This window comes from Nomascus leucogenys, chromosome 13 (genome assembly GCF_006542625.1).
Source record: "Nomascus leucogenys isolate Asia chromosome 13, Asia_NLE_v1, whole genome shotgun sequence".
NCBI classification, from domain to species: Eukaryota; Metazoa; Chordata; class Mammalia; order Primates; family Hylobatidae; genus Nomascus; species Nomascus leucogenys.
Window position 1 is genome coordinate 50,548,292 of NC_044393.1, and position 15,328 is coordinate 50,563,619.

A 15,328-nucleotide genomic window follows, 5' to 3' on the forward strand; every position below is an offset into this window, starting at 1 on the left:
TCGTTGGTTTCAAAGAACATCTCTATTTCTGCCTTCATTTCATTATGTACCCAATAGTCATTCAGGAGCAGGCTGTTCAGTTTCCATGTAGTTGAGCGGTTTTGAGTGAGTTTTTTAATCCTGAGTTCTTGTTTGATTGCACTGTGGTCTGAGAGACAGTTTGTTATAATTTCTGTTCTTTTACATTTGCTGAGGAGAGTTTTACTTCCAACTATGTGGTCAATTTTGGAATAGGTGTGGTGTGGTGCTGAAAAAAATGTATATTCTGTTGATTTGGGGTGGAGAGTTCTGTAGATGTCTATTAGGTCCACTTTGTGCAGAGCTGAGTTCATTTCCTGGATATCCTTGTTGACTTTCTGTCTTGATGATCTGTCTAATGTTGACAGTGGAGTGTTAAAATCTCCCATTATTATTGTGTGGGAGTTTAAGTCCTTTTGTAGGTCACTCAGGACTTGCTTTACGAATCTGGGTGCTCCTGTGTTGGGTGCATATATATTTAGGATAGTTAGCTCTTCTTGTTGAATTGATCCCTTTACCATTATGTCATGGCCTTCTTTGTCTCTTTTGATCTTTGTTGGTTTAAAGTCTATTTTATCAGAGACTAGGATTGCAACCCCTGCCTTTTTTGTTTTCCATTTGCTTGATGGATCTTCCTCCATCCCTTTATTTTGAGTCTATGTGTGTCTCTGCACGTGAGATGGGTTTCCTGAATACAGCACACTGATGGGTCCTGACTCCTTATCCAGTTTGCCAGTCTGTGTCTTTTGACTGGAGCATTTAGCCCATTTACATTTAACGTTAATATTGTTATGTGTGAATCTGATCCTGTCATTATGATGTTAGTTGGTTATTTTGCTCATTAGTTGATGCAGTTTCCTCCTAGCCTCGATGGTCTTTACAATTTGGCATGTTTTTGCAGTGGCTGGTACCGGTTGTTCCTTTCCATGTTTAGTGCTTCCTTCAGGAGCTCTTGTAGGGCAGGCCTGGTGGTGACAAAATCACTCAGCATTTGCTTGTCTGTAAAGTATTTTATTTCTCCTTCACTTATGAAGCTTAGTTTGGCTGGATAGGAAATTCTGGGTTGAAAATTCTTTTCTTTAAGAATGTTGAATATCGGCCCCCACTCTCTTCTGGCTTGTAGAGTTTCTGCCGAGAGATCAGCTGTCAGTCTGATGGGCTTCCCTTTGTGGGTAACCCGACCTTTCTCTCTGGCCGCCCTTAACATTTTTTCCTTCATTTCAACTTTGGTGAATCTGACAATTATGTGTCTTGGAGTTGCTCTTCTCGAGGAGTATCTTTGTGGCGTTCTCTGTATTTCCTGAATCTGAATGTTGGCCTGCCTTTCTAGATTGGGGAAGTTCTCCTGGATATTATCTTGCAGAGTGTTTTCCAACTTCTTTCCATTCTCCCCGTCATTTTCCGGTACACCAATCAGACGTAGGTTTGGTCGTTTCACGTAGTCCCAAATTTCTTGGAGGCTTTGTTCATTTCTTTTTATTCTTTTTTCTCTAGACTTCCCTTCTCGCTTCATTTCATTCATTTCATCTTCCATCAGCGATACCCTTTCTTCCAGTTGATCGCATCTGCTACTGAGGCTTCTGCAATCTTCACGTAGTTCTCGAAACTTGGCTTTCAGCTCCATCATCTCCTTTAAGCCCTTCTCTCCATTGGTTATTCTAGTTATCCATTCTTCTAATTTTTTTTCAAAGTTTTTAACTTCTTTGCTATTGTTTTGAATTTCCTCCCGTAGCTCAGAGTAGTTTGATCATCTGATGCCTTCTTCTCTCAACTCGTCAAAGTCATCCTCCATCCAGCTTTGTTCCGTTGCTGGTGAGGAACTGCGTTCCTTTGGAGGAGGAGAGGTGCTCTGCTTTTTAGAGTTTCCAGTTTTTCTGCTCTGTTTTTTCCCCATCTTTGCGGTTTTATCTACTTTTGGTCTTTGATGATGGTGATGTACAGATGGGTTTTTGGTGTGGATGTCCTTTCTGTTTGTTAGTTTTCCTTCTACCAGACAGGACCCTCAGCTGCAGGTCTGTTGGAGTTTACTAGAGGTCCACTCCAGACCCTGTTTGGCTGGGTGTCAGCAGCGGTGGCTGCAGAACAGCGGATTTTCATGAGACCACAAATTCAGCTGCCTGATTGTTCCTCTGGAAGTTTTGTCTCAGAGGAGTACCCGGCCGAGTGAGGTGTCAGTCTGTCCCTACTGGGGGGGTGCCTCCCAGTTAGGCTGCTCAGGGGTGAGGGACCCACTTTAGGAGGCAGTCTGTCCGTTCTCAGTTCTCCAGCTGCGTGCTGGGAGAACCACTACTCTCTTCAAAGCTGTCAGTCTGACAGGGACATTTAAGTCTCCGGAATTTCCTGCTGACTTTTTGTTTGTCTGTGCCCTGCCCCCAGAGGTGGAGCCTACAGAGGCAGACAGGCCTCCTTGAGCTGTGGTGGGCTCCACCCAGTTCGAGCTTCCTGGCTGCTTTGTTTACCTAAGCAAGCCTGGGCAATGGTGGGCGCCCCTCCCCCAGCCTCACTGCCGCCTTGCAGCTTGATCTCAGACTGCTGTGCTAGCAGTCAGCGAGACTCCGTGGGCATAGGACCCTCCGAGCCAGATGCGGGACACAATCTCCTAGTGTGCCGTTTTCCAGGCCCGTTGGGAAAGCGCAGTATTAGGGTGGGACTGACCCGATTATCCAGGTGCCATCTGTTACCCCTTTCTTTGACTAGGAAAGGGAACTCCCTGACCCCTTGCGCTTCCCAAGTGAGGCAGTGCCTCGCCCTGCTTCGGCTCGCGCACGGTGCGCTTCACCGACTGTCCTGCACCCACTGTTTGGCACTCCCTAGTGAGATGAAACCGGTACCTCAAGCAGAAATGCAGAAATCACCCGTCTTCTGTGTCGCTCGGGCTGGGAGCTGTAGACCGGAGCTGTTCCTATTTGGCCATCTTGGCTCCACCTCAAATTTTGTTTTTTTAAAAAAAGGCTAGTCAATATAAAATAATATAGGATTGAAGGATATGGTTTCTGGTTTTTGGTTTCTGCCTCTGTCTCTAATATCTTAGTACATTGCATGATTCCTAAATTGGGCTGCCTTTCTGCAAAAGGTGGCCCATTCTGGTCTTCCCACCAGAACAGACCTCCATACAACCTTACATGAATTTGCATAACCAATGCTTGTTGTGGCCCATACAAGACACTGCCTCCCAAGAAAGGAACAATGCCTGACTCTAGATCCTGTCTAGCACTCCTGTTACTGAATCTGTGACTTCTAGGACCCAGGATGCAGCTGCATTTAAACATGAATGTTGTATTTACCCAGTTTTTCTAGGGAGCAGAAAGACAATAGAAAAAAATAAATAAAAGGTAAGATAGCAAAATTAAAAGTCAGTCTCTTCAATATAGCTATTGAAAGACATCAATACAAGGCTGGGAATGGTGGTGTACCCCTGTAATCCCAGCACTTTGGGAGGCCAAGGCCGGTGGATCACCTGAGGTCAGGAGTTGGAGACCAGCCTTGCCAACATGGTGCAACCCCATCTCTACTAAAAATACAAAAAAAAATAGCCAAATGTAGTGATGCACGCTTGTAATCCCAGCTACTCAGGAGGCTGAGGCACAAGAATTCCTTGAACCCAGGAGGCGAAGGTTGCAGTGAGCCGGGATTGTGCCACTGTCCTCCAGCCTGGGTGACAGAGCAAGACTGTCTCAAAAAAAAAAAAAAAAAAAAAAATCAACACAATATAAAAGAAGAATATAAGTGCAAAAATCCTACATTCTCATTTTATTTAAATTTCAGTTCTACCAAAATGAATCCAGTGTTCTATGTATCTGATTTCACATTAATAAAGTGTGACCATGATACCAAAACCTGGCAAGACACAGTGAAAAAAGAAAGCTACAGGCCAATATCCCTGATGAACATAGATGCAAAAATCCTCAACAAAATACTAGCAAACCAACTTCAAGTTCTCAAAAGCAATTGCAACAAAAACAAAAATTGGCAAGTGGGACCCAGTTAAACTAAAGAGCTTCTGCACAGCAAAGGAAACTATCAACAGAGTAAAAAGATCTACAGAATGGGAGAAAATATTTGCAAACTATCTGACAAAAATCTAATATCCGAAATCCATAAGAAACTTAATTGAACAAGCAAAAAACAAATTATTTAAAAATGGGCAAAAGACATGAACAGACACCCCACAAAAGAAGACATACAAGCGACCAACAAACATATAAAGGTATTCCATATCACTAATCATCAGAGAAACACAACTCAAACCACAAAAGGATTCCATCCTACACCAGTCAGAATGGCTATTAATAAAAAGTCAGAAAACAACAGATGTTGGTGAAGCTGCAGAGAAAGGGGAACACTTACATGGAAAGCAGTTTGACAGTTTCTCGAAGAACTTGAAATAGAACTACTAGGTGAGTAAGCAATCCTGTTACAGGGTATACATCCAAAAGAAAACAAATCATTTTACCAAAAGACACATGCACTCACATATTTTTGCTGTAGCACTTTTTACAATAGCAGAGACATGGAATCAACCTAGGTGCCCAACAATGGTGGATTGGATAAAGAAAATGTGGTACATATGCACCATGGAATACTATGCAGCCACACAAAATAACAAAATCATGTCCTTTGCAGCAATATGGATGCAGCTGGAGGCCATTATCCTAAGCAAATTAATGCAGGAAGAGAAATTCAAATATTGCATGTTCTCACTTATAAGTGTTTCGGATACTCATGAACATAAAGATGGCAACAATAGACACTTGGGACTACTAGAAGGTGAAGGGAAGTAGGGGGAAAACAGTTGAAAACCTGTTGTGTACTACTATGCTCAGTACCTGGGTGATAGGATCATTCATACCCCAAACCTCAGCATCTTGAAATATACCCAGATAAGACACCTGCACGTGTACCCCACTGAAACTAAAGTAAATGTTGGAAAGAAAAGGTTTTTAAAATAAAGTGTGAGTAGGAGCCCTCTAATCAGTAGTAAGAGTAAGTGACCTAGATTTTTCCGTGTTTTCATTTTGAAGCTATTTTAGACTTCTAAAAAAATTACAAAAATAGTACAAAGTGGCTCCACGTAACTCCCACTTAGCTGCCCCTAACATTTACATCTTTCATAAGTACATTGAACCCAGGAAATTAACATCCATATAAACTATTAACTAATCTACAAATCTCATGTGAATTTTGCCAGTTGCTCCACTAATGTCCTTCTTCTGGTTCAAGATCCAATTCATTATCCCACAACGCATTTAGTCATCACGTCTCCCCATTCTCCTTCACTCTGTGATAATATCCCAGTCAGCTTTTCTCTTTCATGACCTCGACCCTTTCTAAGCGCACTTGTCAGTTATTTTATTGAATGTCCTTCCACTTGAGTTTGTCATATGTTTCTCATGATCAAAATGGCATTCCTGGCCAGGCACAGTGGTGTGCACTGTGGTTCTAGCTACTCAGAAGGCTGAGGGGAGAGGATTGCTTGAGCCCAGAAGTTTGAGTTCAGCTTGGACAACACAATGGAACCCTGACTGTTAAAAAAAATACACACACATAATGTGATTTATTTTTGACAAGTATACTACAGAGGTAAAGCTGTGCCCTTCTCAGTGCACAATATCCAAATGTGGGTATCTTCTTACCGAGCTAGCATAAAAGGGTCTCTGTTTTCTGTAATGAAAGTGTAGCTGACTAAAAATTACGTAAATAAATGAAATAATATTTGGGAAGCACAATTAAATTTTTAAAATATAGCATGCTGACTATGCCAGAATCCAGGCAAAGCTAGGTGCATGTTTAATCTTTTGTTGTTATTCCAGTTTTACAAGCTGATATGATTGACTACAAATTAATCTAGACTTTTTCAGGGTGGGAATATTTAATCACTGAATTTGCTCCATGGTTCCATGGCCTGAAGAAAATCTCAATTAAAACAGTTCTTAATGCAGCATGAACCTTGCTGATCTCAAGTGTTTATTTTTTCCTGTTGCATCGTGTATGTTATTCTCCATCAGTGTGACCTTAATCATCCACAGATTTGTCAGGTATTGTTGAATACAGTATTCTAAGTAACCTAGGACCCAAAAGCTCCAAGCTACATGCTTGCCTGATTGGACAAATAGTGCAATGTTGGAAATTCTTTTTCTCATCTGTTAGCTTAAAGAAGCAGCAGTTGTTTTGTTTTTTTAAACTAATCCAAGTCCAAATAGCTTAATTTTCACAGTGAAAGATAATTCTTAACTTTTTCATTTTTCATCATCTAGATGTGTACCCTTCAGTGTATAATGTTAAAAAGTTTATTTTATGACTTGTCCTTTTACAAGTGAAGAAAAACTTGTGAAAATTGTGTTTTTTCATTAGCATACTAGCTTAAATCTTTGTTTTTGAAGCAAACTCTCATTAAAAGAATAGACACAGACACACATGTGCCAACACATACACACAGGTACACATTCATATACACACATACATACAAGTACCTTTTTAAACATTAGTTGTATATTTTTACATCTATTCTGCTACAAATGAAGCAATGCATGTATCTGTTATTGGTTTCTTGTAAGGTTCTTCCATCAATTCCTTGAACATATTTAAAATGAAACAAATGATGCTCTTTCTAACAGAAAGTTAGAACTAGTGTATAATTTTGCCTCAAATTGTGAGTCTAGGACCTCTAAGAATTCTTAAAACACAAATGTGTATGACATATAATTGTGTTTCAGCAGAGAATAATAGTTTACTTTGGAAATATGAAACAACCAAGCGAACAGACAAAACATATTGGTATCTTATAAAAAATAAAGCAGATTCTCCCTAAATTCTGATGAGGACTGCATGATGACAAGTGGGAAAGTATATATAATAAATTGTACCCAGGAAGTTTGGCACTGTAAATCTGACAAAGAAAAGAATCAATGAACTCTGCCCTTCTGGGATACATTGCTTAGAACTAGTAATTTACTCAGATTAAAATGAAAGAATGATTTACTTTTAAAAGATAATTATACAAACTTTGACCATGAAATGCTTTCATATGGCATTGGCATTAAGAAGTAGGGCTGTATTCATAAGTTAGCTACATTAGGCTTTTACTCTTTATGTTTATTGAACATGATTGTTTTATATATTGTTGCATTCATAAGATGATGTTAAACCTGTTATAAATACATATCCATGTATCGAACCATATTAATAAATTAATAATAAATATCCATAATATTAATTGCTGTCCTCTGTATATTCTTTTACTTCTGGATGAGCTGCTTATAAAAAAGGGTTCTGGATGAGCTGTTTATAAAAGGCACTCAATAGATACTTGTCAAATGAATTCCTTTTTACTAGATGAATTTGCCAATAGCTTGGGGGATTTGGTGAAAACCATCTGGATAGTTATTCTCCTTAATCTAAATTAAGTGGTGTTTATGCCTTGTTAAACAGAGTTTCTGAATTGATATTTAAATTGGGTAAGCTTACTGGAACCAGAGTACAGGGTTTTTGAGTCCTGAGTTGCTGGCATGATACAATGTACCTAGAAAATCCATCAGTACTCAAACAACAAATAATACTCAGTTAAAGGTTTACTCTTATTATCCCTCTGAAGGAAAGATTTCTTAAGGTACTCTAAAATTTGGTGTTGTAAGTTTAAATTATCCTTCTTAGTATGAATCATATCTTTGGCTGCAGAAATACTCATATGTTCGATTATAAACTGCTTTCCCCAACTCTACTTAGAGTGTTATGAAAGAGAAAGCATTTGCACTGTGTTAACTTTCTAAAATTGCAAAAATTCTAAATTCTAAAACATGTATGTTCCTAAAAGTTTTGGGTGAGGAATTGTGGATCTGTATTTAATTTGATGGTACAGAGAAACAAAATCACTCATACACTCTCAGTGAGATTATAAATTAGTACTTTTTTGTGAGTTGGGAAGGTAGAAATCTGGTAATATATGTCAGAAACAATAAAAGCATGCATGCCCTTTGATCCAAAATTTCACATCTAGAAATTTTTCAATACTATATTATAGAAAAATGATAAAAGATTTACATTTTAGTAGGTCCAATACAGATGACACATGACAGGTAAAAACTGGAAAGTCCCAAATATTCAATAATAGAAAAATGATGAATTACACAGCTTCTAGCCATGCTGCCGACTACTGTTGCCACCTTAAAAATGATATTGTGCAATTACACACATTCACATTGAATGACATCCTTGATATTCTGTTAAGTAGAAATATAAGGCTATAAAAGTAATATGCACTGTATGTGGTAATTTCTTTTAAAAGTATTTGCACACATATGCATAGAAAATTATTTGAAGGATATTCACCAAAATATTAACAGTGGTTATTTCTGGGTGGCAGGATTTCAGGTAATTCCAGTTTTCTTTTGATAACTGTGCTTTGTCTACAGTGATATGTATTATTGCTATAATAAAACTTTTAAACTTCACTGAAATATATTTAGACTTGTCAATATATCTTAGGTTTCAATTTCTATATACGTAAAAATTCATATCTATCAAGAAAAATACAGTATTCTTCATATTTGTAGGCGTTAATAATTATAAAACCTTGGTGTATTTGGAAAACAATATTATGAAGCAAAGCCTAGTTTTCGGACAGCATGTTTTTGCCTGTGATAGGATTTATAGTATTGTTGATTTTTTTTAATGTGTATATGTGTGAATTAAAATTAGCTATGGAGAATTGAAAATATGAACTATATTATCAAGGAAAGCATGTTCACAATTTTAGACCTTATTCTTAAAATATGCCCAAAGAGTGTATTGGCAGCATTCAAATTCTGACCCATGTGGAGTAACAGCAAGCCTACCATCTCAAATAGTGGGATATCAATTGAGAATTTATAATGTCTTTGTTTCAGTCATCAGAAACAATTTGCTATCCTCAGAAATATATTTTGAAAATGTGGTCTTTGTCCTGAAATGCTCCTTTAGCAATACAAATAAATAAGAGAACCATATGCACTTTCAGGAAATCGATTTGCCTTCTATATTGCACTAAATGGTGATAACATGATGATATGCCATCCTACTATTTGGCATGAGACGAATGGCTAGACCCAGCAGTGTATCTGCAGAGAAGAGAGCTCTGTGTTTTAACTGCCAATTTTCAAGTCAGTGCCTCTTATAGTTTCTATAATATGTTCTGAAATTTGTTGCTGACTCTGAATGCTTTGTGCCACTTTGGTTGACCATTTCTGCAATCCATGAACAATTAAATTATATTACTTTTTATTAGAAATTGTGGTATCTGTTCTTTATTTACTGAAAGAAATAACTCTTTATTTTTCAGAGCTTCCATATGGCTGGGAAAAAATCGATGATCCCATTTATGGCACTTATTATGTTGAGTAAGTCTCTAAGTGTGATATTAACTTGTTATTAATATGTTGTGAAATTATGTTAGTATTTTATTTATTGAGCATGTGTGGCTTACAGCCCCTTCATTTCCCTTTCATCTTACTTTGAAGTATCCACCAAGACTAGCAGCATTAGCTAGCTGTTTCTTTCCTCTCCAGCTGGCTAATTTGTCATTCCTTTCCTTTGACTCAACGATTCTAAAACACCAATTGAAAAAGTGTGTTTCACACTGTCCTCTAAATGAGTGATAATTAAAGATATCAAAGTAAACGCCTTTCATTTTGCAATCAAAATGTTGGGAGCTGACTGGCTGTGCAAACGAGATGTTCTATTAAAACAGATTTCGAAGTCAATTGAATGAATCAGTCATATTTTTTAGTTGAAAAATAAAAATTTAGATTTTTTTTCTTTTTTGGGACCTCATTCCAAATCAACAGTATTCTTTCAGTACACTGGACTTTTATGTTACCTATTGGAGGTTACATTGCAATAATTTGTAATGGTATGAATTATACCCCCATGCATCCTTTTATTCAGAACAAATAAACTATTCAGGGTTAAATTATATACACATATTTTTCCTGGAAAATCAAGTAATATTCATAATTTTCAAAAGTTAAATATGTGATTTATTTTTCTAGAACTCTCTCTTCAAATAGACGATTGTTTTTCATTCTTATCTATTGTATAATGTTCCTAAAGTTATTTGGGTGAATAATAAAGCCTACATATTCCTTATGGGAAACACTACCCAAGAAATCCAGAGGTTGAAAAACAAAAGATCTTGTTCATCAAGATCCTACTTTGTTTTTTCCAACCACATTCTGTTTAATAATTACAGATGGTCAAGAGTTACAGGTTGGCTTTAGTGCTAAATTGTTTTTGTAACAATATTCAAAAACGGTTACTGAGCTTTTATTAGGTGTCATGCCCTTCTTGGCACTGGAAATGTACAGATAAGTAAAATCTGTGTGCTCTCTGCCCTTGAGTATCTCCCTCAGGAGCACTTGTCTTAACTACTTTCACCTATCATTTTCGTTTGGGAAAGACCCAATTTTGGCTCCACAGTCATTTCCAGATTCACAGTCAAGGTGAATTCAGCTCATTTTCCACATGCAATCTTCTAGCCTAGTATCTAATGTATGGTGTCACATGGACACTGAACAGATACAAAAAAGTAAGATAAATACATAGAGGTATCTCTAACTGCAAAAATAAAGGGACATCATTTATAAATAGTTATAAGGCCTCTGTGTCCCACTAGATTGCTGATGAATTAAAGTACCTATATGTTTTAAATAACATAGTTACAGTCCCTAAATAAATATAACACTAAATGTTTCAAATACATGCTAGCTTGTCTTAATTCACTGAATCAAACTGTACTGTGTCTAAGCCTACTACATCAGATATTCAAGGAAATTCCACGTAAGGAAAGAGAACTGAATGTGAGGCATATCAGATCTTATCTTTAGTATATTTCCTCACAGAATCATTGAAAAAGAACCATTCCTTAGTCCATATGTTGGCAAAATCCATAAAAACCCAGATAGCAAATATTTGGGGTAGAAGACAATATGGCCTCCGTTATAACTCCTTAGCTCTGCTGTTGCAGCTTGAAAGCAATCATCAGCAACATCAGCTACATTCCAATAAAACTTTATTTACAAAAACAGGCAGCTGGTCAAATTTTGCCTGCAGGTCATAGTTTGCTGGCCCCTGCCCTATTTTAATTCTTCAGATTGTTTTTTCATATCTTCAACTCCTTTCAAGCTAACTTCCAGTGCAGGAAAGGATTTAACTAAAACCTTTCTTCTCTGTCCTAATCATCTAACAGAGAGGCAAGACACCGCTATGTCAGAAAGCTATGCTTCTTCCCTTCTTGATCATTGAGATGTGTGTTCTGCAAGTGAAGATCTGCTGCTGGTAGATCCTTTAGAATTAATTATGAAATTGGACACTGGCTGTAACCCTAAACAAAAATTTTTCTTATCTTTATACTTCAAATGTTTTTTGTGTCTGTTTTGCCTACATTATACTTCTGTGTACATTTCTCCACTTCATTTTCCATGTAACACAGCCATAGTCAGAGAATTATATAGAATTTAGTCAGTCATGTGTTCTATAATTAGATCAGGCTGACATATTTAATAGTTTTAGATTTTAAATGATTGGGAGGTTGTATATACTGGTCACAGTGGGTCAAAATAGTTTAATTTCCTTCCCGTTACATTCAGTTCTATTATTTGTCATGGTCTTGTCCCCATTACATGATTTTACAGAGTTGACCAGTGTCAGTAATTAGGTGTGTGGGTGTAGCAGGCCACACAGAAAACTGAGACAAATAAACAGATAATTCAGACTTAAAGACAATGTTAAGTAGAATATTATCCCAATATTTATTGGAAACATCCTCTTGAAAAACTTCATAAACATAATTAAAATAGCTGTTATTGTATATGATGTATATATTACTTGAAATGGGAGATATCTTCCATCATCCCAAAAAAACTTGTCAAATATTTTAATTGGAATACACTCATTTACATGGTTTGTTTTAATTCTGTATCTCATCTCTATTGCACTATTATTTTCACAAGGTATATATTGGTTCTGAATAGTAGCCTTGTTTATGGAAACTATAAGAATACATATGTAAACATAGAGGTTATTCATCACTTTCAGTATGTACAGTGTTTTTGTTGGAAGAAGAAAGTCAACTAATTTCTTACCATAAAAGATTAGTAAATGTCTAGTCTAAGTTGCTATCTCAACATTTTCAGTATATGTATTATAAATATAAAATAAAAACTGTCTAGGTTAAGATGCCATTCATAATTATAGTGATAGCATTAATATCTTAAGGAATTATATTTTTAATTGGTAATATTAATATTTAGTTAATATAACAAAGCAATATCTTTTTTGTTAATATATTGTCAAGAAAATGTTGATTTACTAATGCTATTGATGATAATGAGCAATGGATTCTCTGTGCAGCTATCATTTTTATGTTTAATTATACATCCATTCATACAATTGGAGGTACTCTTTACAAGATATGAAAAAGATTCCACCTTCCAACCCAGTAGCAAAAAAAGCTTACGTGCATGGACACAAGAGGTCCAATTTGGCAGTTAGCACCTCTCTTCAGATAGACCAACAACTGGGAACAGAAGTTGCAGGTTGGGCTCTGTGTCATCAGTTTGAAATCAATATAATGTCTCTAGCACAGTTGCATAAACACACATTTTCCTCTCAGCCACAGACAAGCAAATAGGAATTGCAGCAATCAATAGCAGAAGAGAATTTACACAGCTAGAAAATGAGAAACATGGATTGAGCAGGCTTTGACCACTATAACTGACTTTACCCTACTATGCCACTGTTCTGTCCCCTGCAAATTCATTTCTAAGATTGTAGGTTTAATATATTCAAGAACCATAAAAATCATCACGTCATGGAAATTGTTAACCTTTATTGAGTGCTTAGTATGTCCCATTAACTGGGCTCAGTGCTTAACAGTTTCTACCACATTCTTAATTCTCTCTATAGTGATAATGAGCTAAATTGTCTTAAGTTTACAGATGGGGAAACCCTGGCTAAAGAAGTTAAGTAACTTACCCAGAACCACACATTATTGAGATGAGGGGCTGAAATTTGGACCCAGGCAGTTTGACTGCAGAGCCCAGACTCCAAACTCTTACCCAAAATGCCTGCTGTAAATTTAGCATTTATAACCCATAATGTTCTGAACAAGCCTTTGGGACCCATCCCTGGAGAAGAATGAGGGATTCCTCAAGAACGTCTCCTCCCTGGCCTCCCTGTAGTGTAGTACTGTTCTACAGCAGGATGCCCAACAATGCGAGGTCATGCTGCATGCAGAGCCTCATGAGACAGGCTGCTGACCCAGGCATTCTGAGCCACCAGCTCTGTTACCCACCACTTCAGAGTAGCCCTGGACAACATGGCCACCAAGAGCAAGATGTGAAAGAAAGGGAATCCTTATTGTTTGGACCTTAACATAGAAATGTTGGCCCTCATTTGGATTAGCAGAGGCAACACACGGCTATTTTAGAGAACAATGGGCCCTACTCAACATCTTTTTAAATTTTATCTGCTATCTGTGCAAACAGACCAAGTTCTGACTCTATGTAGCAGCAGAAAGAACTTAGCCCAATTTTTCCTGACAGACACCAAATCCGTGATGGTGCAGCACTTAGCTCTACATATTAAGAAGTCCTAAAATTGCTAACTAGGAATGTAACTGTCATTGTTCATAAAGATAGGAAAATTTTTTAATAACAATGTGCAAAATGGAGAGTTGAACAGCTGTGACTTTTGTACAAATGTGTTTCTCTCTCCTCTTTAGTGAAATTATGTCTGCTGGGTACATTTTGGTTTTAATGGCAGTCACACAATTTGCTTAACTAGCTGCTGGTCCAGAAGACACTATTTGCTGGGACAGCTTTCATGCAAAGCTGCCTTCTCTGGCAGAGACAGAGAAGCAAACCATATAACTGTAGTTAAAATGATAGTGGAGACTGGCAGATGTGATTTTCATGTAAAGGTTTTACAAGTTTTTCATGTGATGTCACACATCTGCTACTATAAAACATTATTTGTATGCAATTCCAGAAAGTATGAAAAATACTGCATAATATCTTCAATGTAACATTTAATGTAAATGGAAAATTGCACTCCTTTCATGGTTAGTGGCGAGTATCCATCATGATGTAGCAAGTTGGGAAGTGGTTAGAGAGAACTTGAACTCAGTATCTTATCTTAATAATGCTTCATGCCTTTGAGTAGCTTTCTAAATTTTCTAGGAAAAAAAGTCCCTAACTTTAAAGCTTATAAAAAGTCAGTAAACATATGAAACATTTCCAATTAGAAATAAACATAAAAGAATACCATTACTGGGTATATACCCAAAGGACTATAAATCATGCTGCTATAAAGACACATGCACACATATGTTTATTGCGGCACTATTCACAATAGCAAAGAGTTGGAACCAACCCAAATGTCCAACAACGATAGACTGGATTAAGAAAATGTGGCACATATACACCATGGAATACTATGCAGCCATAAAAAATGATGAGTTCGTGTCCTTTGTAGGGACATGGATGAAACTGGAAAACATCATTCTCAGTAAACTATCGCAAGGACAAAAAACCAAACACCGCATGTTCTCACTCATAGGTGGGAATTGAACAATGAGAACTCATGGACACAGGAAGGGGAACATCACATTCCGGGGACTTTTGGGGTGGTGGGAGGGGGGAGGGACAGCATTAGGAGATATACCTAATGCTAAATGACGAGTTAATGGGTGCAGGAAATCAACATGGCACATGGATACATATGTAACAAACCTGCACATTGTGCACATGTACCCTAAAACCTAAAGTATAATAAAAAAAATAAAAAATAAAAAAAAAAGAATACCCTTTTAAAATCTCACTAAGGAAAGCTCTAAATCTTATAAACAGCATTTGGACACATCAATTAGTATCACTTAGTGGCCAAAAGTATGGGCTGCAGAGTTGCACAGTGTGCTAGCCCTGTAGCTCCCCAGCTGTGAGATCTTGGGTAGGCAGATTATAGAGAAGAAGGAGGAGGAGGAAAAGATGAGAAAGAAATTAGGAAGGGGAGGGGAGGGGAGGAACGCTTATTGTGCACTTAGTACATGCCAAGTGTTATTCTAAGTGATTTACATGTACTAGCTGATTTCATCTTCCCACAAACTCTAGAAAATCTGTATTATTATCCCTATTTTATAGGTAAGGAAACTGAGCTATAGATATTTTTATAAGTACTATGTAATAGAGCCAGAATTTGAACCTAAGCAGTCTTATTCCAGAGTTGGTATTTAGCACTTAACATAGGGTATATTCAGTAAGTGTTCAATAAATGTTAGTAA

The 15,328-nt window shown here is 37.1% G+C and overlaps 1 protein-coding gene across 13 annotated transcripts in view; it reads left to right on the forward strand.

Moving 5' to 3' along the window:
• MAGI2 (membrane associated guanylate kinase, WW and PDZ domain containing 2) overlaps positions 1-15,328 on the forward strand; it is a 1,476,658-nt gene that overhangs the window by 1,101,756 nt on the left and 359,574 nt on the right. For all 13 annotated transcript variants that reach the window (XM_030825454.1, XM_030825458.1, XM_030825457.1 and 10 more), the window contains one exon: positions 9,332-9,389. In XM_030825454.1, the coding sequence (XP_030681314.1) occupies positions 9,332-9,389 (58 nt within the window). The remainder of the gene's footprint in view (positions 1-9,331; positions 9,390-15,328) is intronic.